At 48.1% G+C, this 23,531-nt stretch overlaps 1 protein-coding gene across 1 annotated transcript in view; it reads right to left on the bottom strand.

The window, feature by feature from the left end:
* Positions 1-23,531, bottom strand: part of LOC149448853 (interferon-induced very large GTPase 1-like) — a 43,848-nt gene that overhangs the window by 9,986 nt on the left and 10,331 nt on the right. The window contains exon 2 of the mRNA XM_089694166.1: positions 18,021-18,325. Coding sequence (XP_089550292.1) covers positions 18,021-18,306 — 286 coding nt within the window. The 5' untranslated portion in view covers positions 18,307-18,325. The remainder of the gene's footprint in view (positions 1-18,020; positions 18,326-23,531) is intronic.

Genomic DNA, 23,531 nt, shown 5'->3' with positions numbered 1-23,531 from the left:
GAGTGTGGCGATGGAGACAGCAGCAATGGGAGGCCGTACAGGGACCCATGACACACTCTGGACCTGGCAGCAGCATGAGGAGGCGGTACAGGGGCCCATGACAGATTACGGGCCTGGCAGCAGCATGAGGAGTCGGTACGGGGGCCCATGGCAGATTACGGGCCTGGCAGCAGCAATGGGAGGCCATACAGCACCCTATGACAAAATGGAAACCCACCAGCAGTGTGAGGAGACCTGAAAGTGGCACATGGCAGAGTGTGGCGATGGAGACAGCAGCAATGGGAGGCCGTACAGGGACCCATGACACACTCTGGACCTGGCAGCAGCATGAGGAGACGGTACAGGGGCCCATGACAGATTACGGGCCTGGCAGCAGCATGAGGAGTCGGTACGGGGGCCCATGGCAGATTACGGGCCTGGCAGCAGCAATGGGAGACCATACAGCACCCTATGAAAAAATGGAAACCCACCAGCAGTGTGAGGAGACCTGAAAGTGGCACATGGCAGAGTGTGGCGATGGAGACAGCAGCAATGGGAGGCCGTACAGGGACCCATGACACACTCTGGACCTGGCAGCAGCATGAGGAGGCGGTACAGGGGCCCATGACAGATTACGGGCCTGGCAGCAGCATGAGGAGTCGGTACGGGGGCCCATGGCAGATTACGGGCCTGGCAGCAGCAATGGGAGGCCATACAGCACCCTATGACAAAATGGAAACCACCAGCAGTGTGAGGAGACCTGAAAGTGGCACATGGCAGAGTGTGGCGATGGAGACAGCAGCAATGGGAGGCCGTACAGGGACCCATGACACACTCTGGACCTGGCAGCAGCATGAGGAGGCGGTACAGGGGCCCATGACAGATTACGGGCCTGGCAGCAGCATGAGGAGTCGGTACGGGGGCCCATGGCAGATTACGGGCCTGGCAGCAGCAATGGGAGGCCATACAGCACCCTATGACAAAATGGAACCCACCAGCAGTGTGAGGAGACCTGAAAGTGGCACATGGCAGAGTGTGGCGATGGAGACAGCAGCAATGGGAGGCCGTACAGGGACCCATGACACACTCTGGACCTGGCAGCAGCATGAGGAGGCGGTACAGGGGCCCATGACAGATTACGGGCCTGGCAGCAGCATGAGGAGTCGGTACGGGGGCCCATGGCAGATTACGGGCCTGGCAGCAGCAATGGGAGGCCATACAGCACCCTATGACAAAATGGAAACCCACCAGCAGTGTGAGGAGACCTGAAAGTGGCACATGGCAGAGTGTGGCGATGGAGACAGCAGCAATGGGAGGCCGTACAGGGACCCATGACACACTCTGGACCTGGCAGCAGCATGAGGAGGCGGTACAGGGGCCCATGACAGATTACGGGCCTGGCAGCAGCATGAGGAGTTGGTACGGGGGCCCATGGCAGATTACGGGCCTGGCAGCAGCAATGGGAGGCCATACAGCACCCTATGACAAAATGGAACCCACCAGCAGTGTGAGGAGACCTGAAAGTGGCACATGGCAGAGTGTGGCGATGGAGACAGCAGCAATGGGAGGCCGTACAGGGACCCATGACACACTCTGGACCTGGCAGCAGCATGAGGAGGCGGTACAGGGGCCCATGACAGATTACGGGCCTGGCAGCAGCATGAGGAGTCGGTACGGGGGCCCATGGCAGATTACGGGCCTGGCAGCAGCAATGGGAGGCCATACAGCACCCTATGACAAAATGGAACCCACCAGCAGTGTGAGGAGACCTGAAAGTGGCACATGGCAGAGTGTGGCGATGGAGACAGCAGCAATGGGAGGCCGTACAGGGACCCATGACACACTCTGGACCTGGCAGCAGCATGAGGAGGCGGTACAGGGGCCCATGACAGATTACGGGCCTGGCAGCAGCATGAGGAGTCGGTACGGGGGCCCATGGCAGATTACGGGCCTGGCAGCAGCATGAGGAGGCGGTACAGGGGCCCATGGCAGAGTGGCGGAGCGTAAGCAGCTAAAATTGAAGGCCATACAGAGGCCTATGTTAAAAAGTCCCCCCAGCAGCAGCGTGGGGAGACGACTAATAGTCGACTCCCCACGCTGCTGCTGGGGGGACTTTTTAACATAGGCCTCTGTATGGCCTTCAATTTAAGCTGCTTACGCTTCGCCACTCTGCCATGGGCCCCTGTACCGCCTCCTCTTGCTGCTGCCAGGTCCAGAGTGTGTCATGGGTCCCTGTACGGCCTCCCATTGCTGCTGACTTCATCGCCAGACTCTGCCATGTGCCACTTTCAGGTCTCCTTACACTGTTGGTGGGTTCCATTTTGTGATAGGGTGCTGTACGGCCTTCCATTGCTGCTGCCTCCACCGCCACCCTGCGCCATGTGCCTCTGTCGTCTGCTCACGCTGCTGACGGCTTCCGCTTTTTAACCGAGGCCTGTGTTTGGCTTCCGAATACTGCTGCATCCACCGACACCCTGCGCCATGTGTCTCTGTCGTCTGCTCACGCTGCTGACGGCTTCCGCTTTTTAACCTAGGCCTGTGTATGGCTTCCGAATACTGCTGCCTACACCACCACCCTGCGCCATGTGCCTCTGTCGTCTGCTCACGCTGCTGCCAGGTCCATACTGATTCATGGCCCCCTGTACCGGCTCCTCATGAACGTGGTTCAGCGGGTTTGCATCACTTAACGGCAAATCGTTGACAAACGCTGGGACGTTCAGTGTTGTGCGCATTAGGCCAGACACCAAAGGGCAGCACAGACCTGTTATTACTCGCTCAAGCATGGCTGAACAAAACCAGTCTCTACCACAAATTGGACCCAGACCTGCCCAGGGTCTCGTAAGTAGATTGCACGGAGGAGTAGAGTTCGTTATTGGAATTAACTGTGAGGGACTTTTAAACCTAGGCCTGTGTATGGCCTTCAATTGAAGCTGCTTCTGCTCCGCCACTCTGCCATTGGACTCTTGATAGTCGACGATAGATAGATAGATAGATAGATAGATAGACGACTATCAAGAGTCCAATGGCAGAGTGGCGGAGCAGAAGCAGCTTCAATTGAAGGCCATACACAGGCCTAGGTTTAAAAGTCCCTCACAGTTAATTCCAATAACGAACTCTACTCCTCCGTGCAATCTAGTTACGAGACCCTGGGCAGATCTGGGTCCAATTTGTGGTAGAGACTGGTTTTGTTCAGCCATGCTTGAGCGAGTAATAACAGGTCTGTGCTGCCCTTTGGTGTCTGGCTTAATGCGCACAACACTGAACGTCCAAGCGTTTGTCAACGATTTGCCGTTAAGTGATGCAAACCCGCTGAACCACGTTCATGAGGAGCCGGTACAGGGGGCCATGAATCAGTATGGACCTGGCAGCAGCGTGAGCAGACGACAGAGGCACATGGCGCAGGGTGGCGGTGTAGGCAGCAGTATTCGGAAGCCATACACAGGCCTAGGTTAAAAAGCGGAAGCCGTCAGCAGCATGAGCAGACGACAGAGACACATGGCGCAGGGTGTCGGTGGATACAGCAGTATTCGGAAGCCAAACACAGGCCTCGGTTAAAAAGCGGAAGCCGTCAGCAGCGTGAGCAGACGACAGAGGCACATGGCGCAGGGTGGCGGTGGAGGCAGCAGCAATGGAAGGCCGTACAGCACCCTATCACAAAATGGAACACACCAACAGTGTAAGGAGACCTGAAAGTGGCACATGGCAGAGTCTGGCGATGAAGTCAGCAGCAATGGGAGGCCGTACAGGGACCCATGACACACTCTGGACCTGGCAGCAGCAAGAGGAGGCGGTACAGGGGCCCATGGCAGAGTGGCGAAGCGTAAGCAGCTTAAATTGAAGGCCATACAGAGGCCTATGTTAAAAATAATAACATGTTTGGGGCATGATTCATGGCAGATTTAGTCAGTTGTGTCAGGAACTGGTGGTTTGAAATCCAGACTAATCCACGCCTGATTCATTTTCACAAACGTGAGTCTCTCCACACTTTGGGTGGACAGTCGTGTCCTCCGTGGAGTTACAATACCTCCTGCCGCACTAAACACACGCTCCGATGAAACGCTACTGGCCGGGCATGACAGCCTTTCAAGGGCAAATTCAGCTAGTTGGGGCCAAAGGTCAAGTTTCGTTGCCCAGTAGTCAAGGGGATTGTCTACCTCGGTTCGCAGGGTGCTGTCCAAGTAGGCCCAAGCCTGTTGTTTGAGGTCCTGCTCCAGGTCCACCTGATGCTGCTGCTGCGGCTGGTTAGTAGTTTCCTCACTGCGCTGGTGAAGAAAGCTACTCATCGACTGCAGACTGAGGCAGCCGCTGCTGGTGGAGCTGCCACTGCTCCTACCACCCCACCCCTCCCCTGCTGCCATGGCAGCGGAACGCGAGCGCACAGGGCCCACAGTGTCTGAGGATGGACGTTGGCGCAGAAAGGCAGAGACCAACTGACTACATAGGTGGTTTTTATAGTACTTTATTTTGGCCTCCCTCTCAGCAGGTGTGAAAAAGGCCACCATTTTTGAACGGTAGCGAGGGTCCAACAAGGTGGACAGCCAAAAGTCATCCCTCTGTCTGATGGTTATTATTCGGCTGTCGCTACGCAAGCAACCGAGCATGCTATGGGCCATTTGTGCCAAGGAATGCGAGGGACTCCCTGCCTCCATCTCCACAGCATACTGCCACGGTGCGTCTGGGTCCTCTGTCTCCTCCTCCTCCTCTACCAGATGCTCCTGCTCCTCCACTTCTGTCCGCTGAGTGGAAAAACCACCCATTTCACTCAATAATTCCTGAGCACCAATGTCCTCCTCTACCTCCTCCTCTTCTTCCTGTCCTGCCCCCACAGGGGTCATGTGGCGTTGAGATCTGTGCGCCACGTCTACCGCACCCTGACCAGCCATTGTTAACAGCATTTGTTCCAGGACGTGCAACAGAGGAATGACGTCGTTCATCCCATAGTCCTGCCGACTCACGAATAGCGTGGCCTCCTCAAAGGGCCTGAGGAAGCGGCAGGTGTCACGCATGAGCTGCCAATGGCTGACATCTAAGTTACACAGGGGAGTACCTTTATCCGCTTGTAACATCAGGAAATTGGTGATGGCCTTTTGCTGTTCGTAAAGGCGGTCTAACATGTGTAGGGTTGAATTCCACCTTGTTGCAACGTCGCAGATCAGGCGATGATGTGGAATTCCGTTCTGCCGCTGCAGCTCAAGGAGGGTGTGCTTTGCGGTGTAGGAATGGCTGAAATGCATGCAAAGTTTACGTGACATTTTAAGGATGTCTTGCAGTGGGATGGTGGATTTTAGGAACCGCTTGACAACCAGATTGAACACGTGAGCCATGCATGGCGCATGGCACAACCTTCCTTGACGCAGAGCAGACACCATGTTCTTTCCGTTGTCGGTCAACATGGTTCCGATTTTCAGTTTGCGCGGAGACAGCCATCTGTCGATTTCTCTGTTCATTACACTCAGAAGTTCCTCCCCTGTGTGACTACGTTCGCCAAGGCATACCAGGTGCAGCACAGCGTGACACCGTTGCGCCCTGCACATGTGATATGCCGGTCGGGTAATGGGACTTGGCACGGGGGTGGCGGCTGAGGACACGGCGGAAGAAGAGGTGGTAGAGGCGGACATCTTTGCTGGACCAAGGACGTGCAAACGTGGAGGCAAAAGCGTCGTGACCTGTCCAAGTTGCTGGTGCGGCTGTGCCGGCACCACGTTCACCCAGTGGGCCGTAAATGACATGTACTGTCCCTGACCGTAGTTACAGCTCCACACGTCGGCGCTGCCGTGCACTTTGGCAGAGACCGACATGCTCAAAGACTGGCCCACCATCTCTTCTACATGTGAATGCAGGGCTGGCACTGCCTTTTTGGCGAAGAAATGCCGGCTTGGCACTCTCCACCGCGGCTCGGCACAAGCCATCATTTCTCGGAAAGGTGCTAAGTCCACCACTTGGAAAGGGAGGGACTGCAGCACCAGCAACTTGGACAGGAGGACGTTCAGCTTCTGCACCGTCGGGTGCGTGCTCGCAAACTGTTGTCTCTTGGAAACGGATTCCAAGAAAGACTGCTGACGGAATCCGTGAAGAGGAGTAGCAGGAGAAGGAGCATCTGAACGAGCGGAAGATGCCAACGAGCGACAACTCCCCTCAGCAGAGGTGTTGGAGCCTTGACTGGCTGATAGAGGGCGATTGACGTCGGGTGACGGAGCAAGTAACGGAGCGGGTGATGGAGCGGGGGCTGGGGCAGGCAGAACCGCCGTATCTTTATCATGGTTTTCCCAGGCCACCGAATGGCGACGCTGCATATGCTGACGCAACGCTGTAGTCCCAACATGGGCCCCCTGGCCACGCTTGACTTTCTGGCCACATAGTCGACATACGGCTACGTTTACTTCCTCGGGCGGCTTGACGAAAAATTGCCACACCGCCAGGTAGGAAACTTTGCCCCCGCTACTCCTCACTGGCTGACTGCTACTTCCTCCGTGCACACCGGCACCACTACTGGCCGTGGTGGTAGGCTGCAGTGGAGCTGGTGCTCTACTCCATGGCCGTTTGCCTCCACTGACACTGCTGCGACCCTGCTGCCTCCTGGGCAACCCACCTACTGTTTTGCTCGCTGCCAAGCTGGCACCCTCTTCTCCTGATGATGCGGAAGCAATAGCCTGATGACGACGAGGCTGCCAAGTGCGATCAGCCTCATCATCATCAATTAGGGTCTCCGCCTCACTACTAGCCCCTTCGGCTGCATGTGGGTCAGGAGACAGACCTGTCTCTAGACCGGCTACCGAGCCACTCTCCTCGCCAGTACTTCTTTGCCTGGCTGCTGAAGAGGCGGATGTCTCCCCCCGTTCCTGACCACCCTCTGTTAGCTCTTCCTCACTGTACAGTGGGGCTGAGCCCACAGCATGCGATACTTCGCTTGGTGAGGGAACACCAAAGGACAGGGGCAGGTAGAGGACACGTGATTTCAGTGGTCTTGCTCCCGGGCCATGCCAACTAACGGTTGTGTCTGACGTAGCCACCGACCGTTGGCTGTAGGTGTCAGAGGTGACCTGGGAAGAGGAAGACGACCGAGCCAACCAATCGATGACGGCAGGGTTGTCGGTGGAGACACGACCGCTGGATGACACCGGGAGCACTGGCCTCTGGCTGCGACTAGTGCTGCCTCGACCCCTTCCTCTGCTGCCACGTCTGCTCGCTCCTGAAACATTGCCTCCTCTGCCACTCCTCTGCGTGTTGTCTGACATACTCTTTAATTCAATGATTCTGTGTCCCTGAGTAACGATTCTGTGTTCCTGAGTAACGATTCTGTGTCCCTGAGTAACGATTCTGTGTCCCTCAGTAACGATTCTGTGTCCTTCAGTAACGATTCTGTGTCCCTGAGTAACGATTCTGTGTCCCTGAGTAACGATTCTGTGTCCCTCAGTAACGATTCTGTGTCCCTGAGTAACGATTCTGTGTCCCTGAGTAACAATTCTGTGTCCCTGAGTAACGATTCTGTGTCCCTGAGTAACGATTCTGTGTCCCTGAGTAACGATTCTGTGTCCCTGAGTAACGATTCTGTGTCCCTCAGTAACAATTCTGTGTCCCTCAGTAACAATTCTGTGTCCCTGAGTAACGATTCTGTGTCCCTCAGTAACGATTCTGTGTCCCTGAGTAACGATTCTGTGTCCCTGAGTAACAATTCTGTGTCCCTCAGTAACGAGTCTGTGTCCCTCAGTAACAATTCTGTGTCCCTGAGTAACAATTCTGTGTCCCTGAGTAACAATTCTGTGTCCCTCAGTAACAATTCTGTGTCCCTGAGTAACGATTCTGTGTCCCTGAGTAACGATTCTGTGTCCCTCAGTAACGATTCTGTGTCCCTGAGTAACGATTCTGTGTCCCTGAGTAACGATTCTGTGTCCCTGAGTAACGATTCTGTTTCCCTGAGTAACAATTCTGTGTCTCTGAGTAACGATTCTGTGTCCCTCAGTAACGATTCTGTGTCCCTGAGTAACGATTCTGTGTCCCTCAGTAACGATTTTGTGTCCCTCAGTAACGATTCTGTGTCCCTGAGTAACGATTCTGTGTCCCTGAGTAACAATTCCGTGTCCCTGAGTAACGATTCTGTGTCCCTGAGTAACGATTCTGTGTCCCTGAGTAACGATTCTGTGTCCCTCAGTAATGATTCTGTGTCCCTCAGTAACGATTCTGTGTCCCTCAGTAACGATTCTGTGTCCCTGAGTAACGATTCCGTGTCCCTGAGTAACGATTCCGTGTCCCTGAGTAACGATTCCGTGTCCCTGAGTAACGATTCCGTGTCCCTGAGTAACGATTCCGTGTCCCTGAGTAACGATTCTGTGTCCCTGAGTAACGATTCTGTGTCCCTGAGTAATGATTCTGTGGCCCTAAAGTCTCTGTGGCCCTAACTCTGTCCCTTCATACACACAGGTCTGTCCCTGAGTAACAATTCTGTGTCCCTGAGTAACGATTCTGTGTCCCTGAGTAACAATTCTGTGGCCCTAAAGTCTCTGTGGCCCTAACTCTGTCCCTTCATACACACAGGTCTGTCCCTGAGTAACAATTCTGTGTCCCTGAGTAACGATTCTGTGTCCCTGAGTAACTATTCTGTGTCCCTGAGTAACAATTCTGTGTCCCTGAGTAACGATTCTGTGTCCCTGAGTAACGATTCTGTGTGCCTAAGTAACGATTCTGTGGCCCTAAAGTCTCTGTGGCCCTAACTCTGTCCCTGCATACACACAGGTCTGTCTCTCTTGAATGACCAGAGGCTAATGGAGAATTCTAAGATGGCCGCGATTTATAGCTCCACCATTACACAGTGCTGGCTGGCTGGCTGCTGATTGGCTAATGCGATCACATGTCATGAATGAATGCATTATGGGTCAGCGCGCCTTGTCTGCGCGCCTTCCCAGAGATCCCCGCTCCGTCGCCACACATGTCGCCGCCATTTTTGGGAAAATTCGATTAGCGCATCCGAAGTTTGCTAATTTTCGGATTCGTTGCGAATCGAATATTTCCAAATCTTCGAAACGAATTCCACTTCGCCATGTTCGATTCGCTCATCTCTAGTTATTATATCATTGCTGAAGCCTGTTACTTCCGTGTCAGTCCACACATTTCTGGTCATACCCGGATCCCTTCAGTGGCTTCGGTGGTATTTCTGCAGGAGACACACCTAGCGATTAAGTCAAATATAAAGTTGTACTCTAGAAATTACCCAACATGGTTTTATGCGGATTCCCTAATCAAGAGAGCTAAGGGAGTAGCAATAGGGTTTGCAAAAAATGTAAGGTTGGAGATAGATGAGAGAGAGGTAGATCCGGAGGGGAGATTTTTGTTCTTAAAGGGTAGATTACAAGAGCAAGAATGTACAATTGTAAATATCTACTGCCCAAATAAAAGACCAGAAGTTTATCTGAAGGGAGTCCTGAGAAAACTGATGGCCTTTAAGAAGGGACGCTTGATAGTGGCAGGGGATTTGAATTTTTGTATGGACCCACAAATGGATACGACCTCTTCTGTGCAAAGAGAGGGAGGTAAAACTCTGAGAATCCTGAAGAGGGTGATCCATGAGTGTCAACTGGTGGATATTTGGAGAGTGATTCATGGAAAAGAGAGAGATTATACCTTCTTCTCCAAAGCACATGAGATGTACTCCAGATTGGATTATATATTAGTAGATCATCAACTTATAGATTTGGTGGATAAAGTAGAGATAGAGGCGATGTCTTTTTCAGATCATGCCCCTGTTTCACTGAAAATGAGGTGGAGAAGAAGATTGATAGGTGGGATAGGTTGGAAGTTGAACGAGGCTATCCTCCTGGATCAGGAGGTGGATCGAAAAATTAGAGAAGAGATTGAAAGATATTTTCAAGAGAATGAGACAGGGGAGGTGTCGATGGCTACAGTGTGGGAGTCCCATAAGGCCTATATAAGAGGTATCCTGATTGCGTCCGGGGCAAAAAAGAAAAGGGAAAGAAGAGAAAAATTTACTGGGCTGTTAAAAGAAATAGCTGAGTTAGAGCAGATACATAAAAGTAAAAGATCAGAAAAGATAAGACAGAAGGCGATAAAAAAGAAAGAAGAACTAGAGCTACTGCTGGAGGAGGAGAAGAGACGAGTCTTTAATAAAGTTGCAAGTGAGAGATATAAATGGGGGGATAAACCAGGAAAATATTTAATGAGAGCTTTGAGGAAAAAAAAAATAGGAATTATATAGATAAAATAAAAAACTCCAAGGGGGAAATGGTTTACTCTACTAAAGAGATCATTGAGGTGTTTAAAGAATATTACAGCAAGCTATATAATATCGCCTCTCAAGACCCAGTAAACATAAACGGAAATGAGAGAAGAGAGAAAAGAAGGGAATATCTAAAAAATGCAGGACTACCGAAGTTAAGTTATGAACAACTGAATTCCCTTGATTTGGAAATTACACAGGAAGAAATAATAAGAGCATTAAAGAGTACTACGACGGGGAAAAGCCCCGACCCAGATGGCTACACAGTGAGATACTATAAAAAATACAGTGACCTGTTAATACCCAAAATGAAGAAATATATGAATGCCCTGGGAGGAGAGATGGAGGTGAGACGGGAATCTTTACAGGCCCATGTGGTGCTGATACAAAAGGAAGAGAAGAATGCCTCTCAGTGCTCTAGCTATAGACCAATATCACTCTTGAACATAGACACCAAGCTATATGCAAAGGTCCTAGCAAATAGACTAAAAGATCTTATGCCAGAATGGATCCAGGGGGACCAGGTAGGTTTTGTCCCAGGGAGGGAGGGCAGAGATAATGGTCTAAGAACTCTGTTACTTATCCAAAAAGCTAGGCAGGGGAAAACCCCGGTAATAGTACTTTCGATCGATGCTGAAAAGGCATTCGATAGAGTAGATTGGAGTTTTATGATGGATACCCTGGAAACTCTAGGAATAGGAGTAAGGATGAGAGAGTGGATAGGAAAGTTGTACAGAGAGCCCTCAGCGATAGTCATGGTTAATGGTGAGAGGTCGGAACCTATTAGAATGTCAAATGGAACTAGACAGGGATGTCCATTATCTCCATTGTTGTATATATTGGCATTGGAACCATTATTGGCAACTATTAGGAAGAATTTAGATATAAAAGGAGTGCAGATTGGGGAAGTCGAACATAAAGTAGCTGCCTATGCGGATGACCTATTGTTTTATGTGGGAAATCCTAGGATAACTCTCCCAAATCTAATGAAGAGCTTAAAGGATTATGGGGTGCTATGAAACTTGAAAATCAATCCAACCAAAACTGAGATCTTAAATGTAAACCTTTCAAACAGTGAAAAAGAAAAAATACAAAAAGAATTCCCCTTTATATGGAAAAATAGAGAGATAAAGTATTTGGGGGTGAAACTTTCTGCTTCATGTACAAACCTGTATAAATTAAATTATATCCCACTCTTAAATGAGATTAAGGAGGAACTAAGGAGATTCGAAAGAGGTAACCCATCCTGGATAGGCCGTATAAACCTGATAAAAATGATAATTGTACCAAAAATCCTCTATAAATTTCAGATGATTCCAGTTAAAATTCCGGAGGTCTTTTTTAAAGTAATAAAAAAGATGTTAACAAAATATATATGGAAAAATAAAAAACCTAGAATATCATATGACTTGTTAAATAGAAAAAAAGAGAGGGGAGGTTTGGGAGTGCCAGATATTAAGAGGTACTATAAAGCAGTAGTCTTAGCGAGAATTTATGATTGGACACACAATTTAGAGGGGAAAAGGTGGGTTCAGATTGAGAATGAACTAAGTGGAGTTACCTTGAAGAGAATTATATGGGCACCAGCACAATATAGAGGGCTAAAAGATACCACGAGTGTTTTTACATTAAATGTTTTTAAAGTTTGGGATAAATTGCATAAATTTATGAAATGGGATTTTAACTCACAATTAATATCACTGAGGAATACGGATTATTTTCCTCCAGGTAAGGAGGAAAGTACAGGGAAATGGATTAGAAAAGAAGATATACAACTGAGAGACATAATGGAAGGACAGGAATTGAGAACACTTAAGGATTTGAAAAAAGATAAAAGGGAACTTTTTATTAAAATAGATGAATGGAAATATCACCAATTAAAACACTTTGTCAGAAACCTTCCAAAACCGTTGAGATCGAGAGAGGATTGGAATTTGTTTGAGAGGTTGTTAGAAACACGAGGTGACGGGAGGCGAGGCACTGCAAAAATTTATAAAACCCTCACTGAGTTAGACAATTACACAAAGCCAATGTATATAGGTAAATGGGAAAGAGATTTGGGAATAGAGATAGATGAGGATAAACAAAGGAAAATATATAGATTAATACACGAGAATATAAGTATGAGAGAGGTGGAGGTAAATTATAAGTGTTTAACGAGATGGCACATTACACCGAACGTTGAGTATAAGATATGTGGGGAAAATTCACCGGAGTGCTGGAGGGGATGTGGAAAGGTGGGCACATTATATCATATATGGTGGGAGTGCCCAAAGATTCAAGGTTTCTGGAAGATAATTGTCCAATTAATTGAGAATATCACCGGGATAAAGATAGGACTGGACCCAGCAGTATGTCTACTACATAGTACAGAGTTATCAGTAAATAAATACAAGGATTCGGGTATATGGTGCTACCTAAATGCGGCGAAGGGGTTGATACCTAAGTTTTGGCATAGACCAGAGGTGCCGAAGATAGAGGATTGGGTGGAAAGAACTAATCAAATTTGTAAGATGGAGAGACTGTGTTATATGCAGGAAGACAGGATGGGGTTGTTCTATAAGAGGTGGAGAACATGGGAAGAATTTATGGTGAAATATATGAAGTAACTATGTGAGAAATATAGAAGGATTTACATACCCTATATTCTCGTATGGAAGCGGGGTATTAGAACTATGCAGAGTGGGTGGGTTTATATGGGGGGAGGGAGGTTTTTAATCAGGGAGGGGGGGAAATTAGATAGAGGGGGATGGTAAATGGGAATAAAGATAGTTAGAAATGTTATTAAAGATATGTAAATTTGTATGAGAATAATGATGAAATGTGCATATATATGGAAAATAAATAAAAATTTAAATTAAAAAAAAAATACCCAGATCCCTGACACAATCTTTATACAACTCCCTTTCGATTTACCACCAGCTATGCAGTGTGGGAGTTTGCCCGTGTAATCTGTTTTATTTCTGTATTTTATTGCGTAGTAATTGGTAAATATAAAATAGATGTGGGGTCACTTAATCTGCTTCAGCAATCTGGTTTGCTTATTCAGGTCTACTAATGTAGTTTTTTTTTTTTTTTTTTATTAACAACTTTAGTTCATACACATGTACATACTGTGTGACCCAGATTTTTTTAATTTCTGCAATAAGAACTTTGAATGGTGACTCCATTAAAGTGCATGAAGGGTCCTTTACTGTTAGAGTGGTAAGGATGTGGAATTTCCATCCATAGTTTGTGGTGTCAGATAAATTCAAAAAACATTTTGATGTGTTTCTTAGGAAGTGCAATGTGCTGGGGTATGGAAAATCGTAGTGACATTAACACATACACATACTCTGAACTGGATGAACTAGTGTCTTTATTCAGCCAACTATGTAACTACAGACCAATTGAATTGGCTACATTACTTTAAGCCCATCTATGCCCAGACTATGGACATTAAAGTATTTACACACTCTTCACAAGCAGATAAAGAGTTTTAAAGTGTAAGAAAATGTTTAAAAATGAATTTATCTTTTGCTACAAAGACTTTCTATTGACAATATTGTATTTCAGAAATACTTTTTTGATTTAATTTATTGTGGGGAGTCAGAATGGGGCTAGTTTAAGATGGGGTTATTTTCAGAAGGCAGGGTCTTCCCCTTATTAACCAGCTGAACAGAGAGGGTGGTAACAACCTGAAAGACTCAAGTGTGTGAGATTTACCTGTTTGGTAAGCCTGCCTTTAGTGGGACTTTAAATACTGTGTGTGCTGTAATTGAACACTCTGGGACACTGGGACTGGACTGTGTATTGTACAGACGGGAAGATTTACTGGGTTGGCTCTGAGGAAGAGGTTGTGTCCTCAAAATGCGTTAGCCAGTTGGTCATCCAGGGTTCCATCGTATGGACTCGCATGCTGTTTGGATCATACATCTTGTTCAGTTTGACATGCCTGTGTTTTATGTCTATTGTGCGTATGATCCTTACTTTATTCCTTCAATAAATATATTTTAAACGATAATGCACTAGGTCGGTGAGCCCTTTTTTTGTTTCTCCATTTGCATCTAGTGTATTTGGACCACCCCGGTCTGTAGAGGGCAGCAAGCAGTGCATATTCCAGAACATTCCTATTGGGTCTACCGAGTCCATTCCTAGTGCAGGAGAAAAGTGTTTGTTGTGTTGGGAAGATTTACTTGTCTTGCTTGAGCTGAACCTGAAGATAAAGCCTGTTATTTTCTGTTTGCTGTCCAATAAAGGGGACTTTAAAGTATAATGAAGGAAAAACTTTTTTTTAGTTTTGGACAGAGTGCAGATGGATTAGAACACCTACTAATTTTTTATTGCTGCCTGTGAACCCATGAAGGAGATTCACTCTCTCTATTTGTCCTGTTTACCATTTAGCAGCGAAAGTGAATGTAAAAGAAAACCCCAAATTTTAGGATGTCCCCAGAAAAGTAATATAGGGGAACTTTTCCCATGGAGACACTAGTTGTGGTGATCTGGGGGTCCCCAAAGAATTCTCTTAATTTGCAGGGATTTCCCTCACTTCCTGTGTTGGTTATGGGACAGGAAGTGGAGGTAAATCTCCCCAACAGAACACAGATGGCAAAAAATAAACTAACAGGGGTTATAACCCTTCCTTATTCTATCCAAAATTTAAAAAAAAAGTTTTGCCTATAGTGCTACTTTAAGTGTCTGACAAGAGCCTGTTTACTCCTCTGATCCTGACAACTGGTGGAGGATGCAGTGGGCATTTTGATGGGTACAAGCCAGTCTCATGTCCTGGGTATAAAAGCAACTGAAAAAACAATGGTGGAACTAATTAAGCAATTAACAATGCCTAATACGCAGGAACAGGCCTGCCTTTACGCTGCTCTATATATGCTTCTGCAGTATGTGCTTCGAACTGCCTGAATCCACATGAGTGTCTGGTGTGGGTCAATGGACAAGAGGTTGTAGCACTTCTTGTCACAGGGAGTGTGATCACCCTGCTTCGTTCAGACAGGTTACAGGGAAAGTTGATACCAGGAGAACATTAGCGTGCATGGTGACATCAAACACCATCCAGTGGCCTGGATAACCTTGTCCATGCCACCAGGAACTGCTACATTAAAAGTTGGGGTGATCCTGGGATTGCCTCATGAACTGCTGATCGGGTGAGTTTGAACTTGTATGAACTGAGCTAGGTCCCCTGGAGGTGTTTGTGGGATTGGAAATGGAGACTCCTTCCTCTGAGCCAGACTTCTCAGATCTCAAGGTCTCCCAGAAAGATTTTCTCAGATGGAGGACCCCACTTTGATCCCTGCCAGGGAACAGGTTATAATGCTAAAGAATGGGCCACAGCAACCTGGGACGAATATGTGGTTTCCCCATTTTTCTGTGAATCATGATTTGCTGTATAAAGTAACCAAAGAAAATTATAAAGTGATTGAACATTTATGGGTTGCACAAAAGGCTCAGGGTCAAGTGTACAACTGGTCTGCCAAGGTCAAAAAATTTAAACCTGACGATTGGGTTCTTCTGTTAGTGCCTGCAGTGAAAAGCAAGTTTCTTGCAAAATGGTGGGGAGGGGACTTTTGAGATAGTTGAAAAGGTACCAAAGGTTAACTATAAGGTCTACCAGCCTACAAAGATAAAACCCTACCAGATCTATCATGGTAATCTGATCAAACCCTGTAAAGAAAGAGAGGTTTTGACAGTCAGTCAGAAAGTCCAGGAAGACCCAGATGGTCAGGTTAGGAAAGTAGTGCATAGACATGCAAGTGTGCATCAGAATATGGATGCCAGTTTGTGCGTGGTGCCCAGACCCCTGGCCTTCAAGAGGGAGATATGTGGAGAGTCAGGTTTAAGAGGGGGTAACTTGTAGAGGGCAGGTACTTTACCTTCAGCCCTGCTTATTAACCAGCTGTCAGGAAGGGCATGCCAGTAGACAAGATGGGTCCCTTGGGCATATTGCTGTACACAACTCTTCACATGCACGTAGCAGATGTCCACGTGTTCATGCCCATGTATGCACATTGACATGCATAGGAATGTGCACAGATATGCACAAGCACACATTGGCATGTGTACGCTTATCCTGTAACAGTTGTTGGCACCAAATGGACTATTTAACCTGGGCCAGTACTCAGGATTAGTGCTGTCTTGTCTACAGCATTCCTGTGTAAACCTGCAACCTGTTATTCAACATCTGTCTCCAGTTATAGACCCAGCTTGCCTTGACTACTCATGAACTCCACCTGCACCACCCCTAGTTTGTTCCTGACCTTTGCTTCTGCCTGCACCCATTACTGCTATTCCATTGATTTGCTACTAACCTGGTCTGTACCGTGACTTCGCTCCTGCATTTGTATCTGGTCTGTCCACTCATGTATAATCCAGTTTGGCTGACCCTGTCTATGTTCCAGTCATTACTGGATTGCCAAACTGCAAGGATCTGCCTGTTATCCACCAGTGCCTGTTCTCCATCTGCCCGCCTGTGGTTCACCTGTCTGCTATCACCAGTGCCAGCCTTCACCTGCCTACTGCTCATTGGCTGCTACCCAGCATCTCTGCTTGCTGTGATTCGCTGACAACCATCTGCAACTTGACCAGGAGTTCCTGTCTAGCCCTGTGACTAGCAAGACCATCAGGGCACTCATGTCACTCTGCACTCCTGCGCTACCTGTCTTCTCTACCAGGGACCCGGAATCAGAGGTGTAAGAGTGGCCTTCCTCATCGTATTAGGCTCTTCTCCTAAATACGTGACACCCACTGAACAAAGAGTGTGGTTGCTGTCAGTATTTCTATTTACAGCAGGGGTGTCAAACTCAATTTCATCAGAGGCTGCATCAGCATTATGGTTTCTCTCAAAGAGTTCTTCTATCTGTAAGAGCATAAAAATTCATCCAGTGCTTTAATTCTCAGAGAATAGGTGCGGGAACTCAACCATGCCCCCCCACCCGATCACATCGAACGGTGGGTGTAGCCGGATTGCACAGTGGGGGATCTTAAAGAAACATTAAATACAAGGAGTGCATTATGTGTGGAGTACAGGGATGCGCTATGTACAGAGTTCAGGGTTGATGCGTGTGCTGCATACAGACTGCAGAGTTCAGGGGCGCACTGTGTACAGAGTTCAGGGTTGAGGAGTGCGCTACATACAGAATGCAGGGTTCAGGGGTGTGCTCTGTACAGAGTGCAGGGTTGATGAGTGTGCTACATACAAACTGCAGAGTTCAGGGGTGCACTGTGCACAGAGTGCAGGATTGAGGACTGCACTACAGACAGACTGAAGAGTTCAGGGGTGCACTGTGCACAGAGTGCAGGGTTGAGGAGTGCTCTACATACAGACTGCAGAGTTCAGGGGTGCACTGTGCAGAGTGCAGGGTTGAGGTATGCGCTACATACAGACTGCAGAGTTCAGGGGTGCATTGTGCACAGAGTGAAGGGTTGAGGACTGCGCTATATACAGACTGCAGAGTTCAGGGGTGCACTGTGCAGAGTGCAGGGTTGAGGACTGCGCTACATACAGACTGCAGAGTTCAGAGGTGCACTGTGCACAGAGTGCAGGGTTGAGGAGTGCGCCACATACAGAATGCAGGGTTTACAGGTGTGGTATGCACAGTGTCACAGGCTGTCCACTATCTCACCTCCACCCCTCCTCAGCTCTGACCTCTGCACCACTCCCCCCATCCCCCACCTTTGCACACACCTCCCACCACGCCCTCATCTCTCCCCCCAAAAAAGCTTCCTCGCATCTCACCTACCCAGTCCTGCTCTAGTACCTTCTGTCAGTGTAAGTAGGAGAGAGAGAGACCTTTCATAATGTCAATAGCCACAAATTACTCACAGTCCTTTACATATTGTGACAAGCCAGACAGTTCAGGGAAACTTGGTGTCATTTTCTTTAAGTTACTGAGAAATTCACCGCAGGCCATGTCTCCTTTGCTATGTAAAATGTGTAGTAACGTTTCAGTCCTGTCTTTTGGGGTCCCTGCTGCATCCAGAATGTTTCGGTCCTCCTGAGTGATGGAGTGCAAATCCTCATATAACCAGCTAGCATCTTTCTCCAATATTTCTGGTAATTTTTCTCTCAATTCGGCAATGATCAATAATGCAGATCTGTCTGTAGCCATGGCTTCTTATCATAGAATTCTGAAAGAAATAAGCATAATAATCTTAAAATAATTGATGTAAAAAATCACTAGTTCCTTTTTGTGTCAATTTTATTTATTAATGTAGCACCCTCCTAGTTACACTAGGTGGCGCTGGACCCTGATGGCTAGAGAGGAGCTGATTAACCACTTGCCTACCGGGCACTTATACCCCCTTCCTTACCAGGCCAATTTTCAGCTTTCAGCGCTGCCGCACTTTGATTGACAATTGCGCGGTCATGCAACATTGTACCCATATGAAATTTTGATCATTTTTTTCTCACAAATAGAGCTTTCTTTTGGTGGTATTTAATCGCCACTGGGCGCTTTACTTTTTGCGCTATAAATTTAAAAAAGTGCAAAAAATTTGAAAAAAAAAAAAAGTTTATTTGTTTCTTTTATAAAATTTTTCAAACAGGTATTTTTTCTCCTTCACTGATTTGCGTTGATGAGGCGGCACTGATGGGCACTGATAGGCGGCACTGATGGGCACTGATAGGCAGCACTAAAGGGCACTGATAGGCAGTACTAATGAGGTGGCACGGATAGGCGGCACTGATAGACAGCACTAATTAGGGGTCACGGATAGGCGGCACTGATATGCAGCACTGATAGGCGGCACTGATAGGTGACACTGATGATGGGTACTGATAGACGGCACTGACTGGCATCACTTCTGGGCACTGACTGGCGGCACTGACTGGCACAACCCCTGGGCACTGACTGGTGGCACTGACTGGCAGCACTGGTGGGTGGCACTGGTGGGTGGCACTGGTGGACAGCACTGGTGGGTGGGCACAGGTGGGTGGCACTGGTGGGCACAGGTGGGTGGCACTGGTGGGCACAGGTGGGTGGGCACAGGTGGGTGGCACTGCTGGGCACATGTAGGTGGCACTTCTGGGCACAGGTAGGTGGCACTGCAGAGTGGCACAGGTGGGGGCACTGCTGGGCACAGGTGGGGGCACTGCTGATCACAGGTGGGGGCACTGCTGGGAATGGGTGGGCGGGGCTAGTGGGCGCACTGCTGATCGGAACTTGCGGGGGTCACTGCTGGGCACCGATCATCAGGGCACTGATCATCAGTGCCCTGATGATCGGTGCCGATCCCCGCTCTGACAACTGCCGGTTCTCGGCAGTACTTTCCTCACGATCTGACAGCGTGAGGAAAGTGCAGCCGAGAACCGGCACTTGCATTTTCCTGTGATCAGCGTGTCATTGGACACCGCTGATTACGTGGTAAAAGGCCGGTGGGATCGGCCTTTCACCACATCTCGTGATCAGCTGTGTCCGTAGGACACAGCGATCACGGAGATCGCCGGGTGCGCGCCCCCTGGGGCGCGCAGGAGAGCGCGTTCTGGGAGGACGTCATATGACGTCCACTCAGAACTGGCCGGCCGCGGTGAAGCCGTCTTTCGGCTATGCGCGGTCGGCAAGTGGTTAACAGCTCAGGTGAGATAGTCAAAGGGGTCAAAATTTAGTCAGGGCTGAGAGACTCTGCAAGCCAGCCCCTTAGGAATATACCCCTGCTCTGAGGCTTTCAAAGGGGGGCCTGGGAGGCAGTGGGAGGATCTGAGGAGTGGTTGGCTGCACTTTTTAGGGACCTCAGCCAATCCCCAACAGGAGGCTTGGCAAGGGGCTGGACTCCTTAAAAGGTGTTAGAGTCTACTCAGTAGTAGGAGTGGGAGTTGGAGAGTGGTGCTGGAGGAGAGGAGTGTGAGTCAGGAAGATGTGAGACTGGAGGAGGAAGGCTGCCAGGAGGTCTTCTGGGATGGGGCCTGCCTGCAAGCCTGGAGACAGAGAGGAGGAAAGCTCAGGATTCACTGGTCCCCTGGGAGAGGATCACCAGCCTGTCAAGGAAGGAGCCACCCAGCTGATAGGCCTGGTGGCAGCGGCCATTTCACAAGCTGTACAGGAGAAAATTTGAGTGAGTGCACCTACGCCCCCTGTGCAGATAGGGGAAGGAGCACTCTGACTCTGGTGGAAAACCAGATTAGCACCCTTCTAGTGACTGTGCACCTTAGCTGAAGGAACAGGAGTCAGATCCTTTGCTCAGGAAAGGAAAGTTACCAGACTGCTGGAGGAAAAGGAGTTCATCTGGGGGTCTGGGGTACTACACCTGGAGTTGTTGGCTATCACTCCAACAGAGACTGTGTGTCTTAAAGGAGAAGCTGTGAATAGTTCAGGAAGATTGTCCTCAAGATTTCAGTTACCTTGGGCACCCTATACACCCCTATACCCCATCCAAGTTGAATCCCCTGAATAAAACAAAAACAACATTCAAAGCCTGATTTCTGACCATGGATGCATGCTGCATGCAAAATGCTAACTGACTGGCTGTGCAGGACTATAGGAGGACAGCAACCCCCAAGGGGATAGTGCTACATTATGTTCACATTTGTCAGGTCAGGCACTGATGTCGGGGGAGGAGGCCTGGCTCACAGTCTCTGCTTTAATTCATCCCAAAGGTGTTCTATCAGGTGGATGTCAGGACTCTGTGCAGGCCAGTCAAGTTCCTCCACCCCAAACTGGCCCCTCTATGTCTTATGGACCTTGCTTTGTGCACTGGTGCACAGTAATGTTGGAACAGGAAAGGCCATCCTCAAACTCTACCAAAAAAGTTGGGGGCATGAAATTGCCCAAAATGTCTTGGTATGCTGATGCCTTTTCAGTTCCCTTCACTGGAACTAAGGGGCCAAACCCATCCTCTGAAAAACAACCCCCCCACCATAATCCCCCCTCCACCAAACTTTATGTTTGGCATAATACAATCAGGCAAGTACTGTTTTCCTGTCAACTGCCATATCCAGACACATCCATCGGATTGCTAGACAGAGAAGTGTGATTCCTAACTCCAGATAACAGGTCTCCACTGCTCTAGAGTCCAGTGGCGGCGTGCTTTACGCCACAGTATCCAACGCTTTGCATTGCACTTGGTGATGGAAGGCTTGGATGCAGCTGCTCGGCCATGGAAACCCATTCCATGAAGCTCTCTACGCACTGTTGTTGGGCTCATCTGAAGGCCACACCAAGTTTGGAGGTCTTTAGCTATTGACTCTGCAGACAGGTGGTGACTTCTGCACACTGTGCGCTTCAGCATGCGCTGACCCCGCCCTGTCATGTGACGTGGCCTACCACTTGGTGGCTGAGTTGTTGTTGTTCCCAGTTGCTTCCACTTTGTTATAATCCCACTAACAGTTGAGCGTGGAATATTTAGTAGCCAGGAAATGTCACGGATGGACTTATTGCACAGGTGACCACCTATCACGGGACCACGCTTGGAGTCACTGAGCTCCTGAGAGCAACCCATTCTTTCACCAATGTTTGTAGAAGCAGTCTGCATGTCTAGGGGCTTGGTTGTATACACCTGTGTCCATGGAGGGGATTGGAACACCTGAATCACATGATTTGGAGGGCAGGGACAATACTTTTGGCAATATTGTGTGTATATATATATATATATATATATATATATATATAGGCACCTCAATAATAATTTCACAAAACATTTCCATTATGTTTTTGGTGCATTTCAATGCTAGTTAGTGGGTTTTTATCATATAACAATGGAATACACAAAAAAAATTACTAAACATAAAAACTCTTTGTGTCGTTAGTTTCTCAAGTAGCCAGTTTTTTCCCAATGCTAAAAAGCATGAAACAACAACAAACTGCGTAATAAAAATAAAAGAAAAAAATTCAAGGACATTGACTTTTTTGGAGTCTTTAGGCCCATTGCATGACTCACTTGATTCTTCAATCTTTCCCCTGTGATGGGTGGTTCTTGATACTGCAGAGAGTGTTACTGACATGATGAACACATTACCTCTCTCTGTATCTTACAAGGTGACATCAGAACATAGTGGTAACACCCTCTCAAAGGGCAGGCCCATGATGGCCTACATTTGCAGGGGAGTGACATTGGACTTCATTCAACATAGAAGACTGAGGCATTTTGTGATAACGAAGACTTCCTGCAAGGAACAGCTCTAGGTCAATAGAGCTCTATAGCTGAATCTGAATTTTACACACAGAACTAAATCACACTGACCCTTTCCCCTTCTGACCACCTTGCTTGTTATTTTGCAGGATAAATAGGCTTCCATCACTGGAAGGCTTCATTCTGGAAAGACGCATGGAGTTCGGACTTCACTCTGACCATAGATGTTTCAGAAGAGGTTTCCTCTAGCTGTCTCAGATTCTCAGGTCCTGTAAAACTCTAAGATTGGTTGATCATGACAATTGTGAATCAACAGATTTTATTACCTGAGCTCAGTTTGTTAATAGTTTAATCTCTCCGGCTCACTTTCTAGAATCAGACATTGGTCAGCGGGCACGGAGGACAATATTACCAGATGTGAACTCAGGGTAAGAAAATAGTGGAGTATAGGCTCATTTACAGATGGAAAGACAAGAGCACCTGAGCCACTTTCAGCCAGTTGATGGTCAATTTGCTGAAAGTGGCTCCTATGCTTTGTTTATGTTTGGTGTAAATATTAGCTGAATTCAATTAATTGCATTAAGGACTCATTCAGATCAGCATACATGATCATTCCATTTTAGACAGAGGATCTTGCTGACAAAAGCTGGCACCTATAGCATTTAGTGCTGTACGCATGTAACAGTTGTGTAATGTTTGCATGCATACGCCATTAATTAATGGAAAATCTTTAATGTGTGCCCAGGCCCCAAGGGATGGAGGGGGCCCACTGTGCTCTGACAAAACACTGCACACATGGAGGAGAATGATTAAGATAACAAAATATACAGCGTCAACATTGCAGAACCTGCTGCTACTTCATCTTGTCACTGTCTCAAAGTGTCTAGACCAGGGAGCTGGGGGCAGGTGCACTACTGACTAATATATTCCACATGTCCCACCATTAGGATTCCCCTGAGCTGCTGCTGGAGGAAGGGGCCAGTGTCACACTGGGGTAGGGGGGGCTTCCAACATCATGCTGCATGTGCGACAGAACCCTCCATGGTCGCCATATGTGGTAAGGAGTAGATATAGCTGCCAAGCCAGCCCTAAGAAGGCTCTGATCTGCTTGTAAATTATTACTTCGGGGCTCTCCAGCCTGTAGTGCATGTGTGCACTACCTATCCTAAAGTAACATCTGGATTCCCAACAGCAGCAAGGAAAAAGGTGAGACTTCCTCTTCCAAATGTTTTCAAATTCGTAAATTCAGGACTGATTTTCACCATCCCGC

The sequence above is a fragment of the Staurois parvus genome, unplaced genomic scaffold, assembly GCF_062004578.1.
Source record: "Staurois parvus isolate SC_StPar_1 unplaced genomic scaffold, SC_StPar_1.0 ptg000654l, whole genome shotgun sequence".
NCBI lineage: Eukaryota > Metazoa > Chordata > Amphibia > Anura > Ranidae > Staurois > Staurois parvus.
This window is presented reverse-complemented; position numbering and strand designations above follow the sequence as displayed.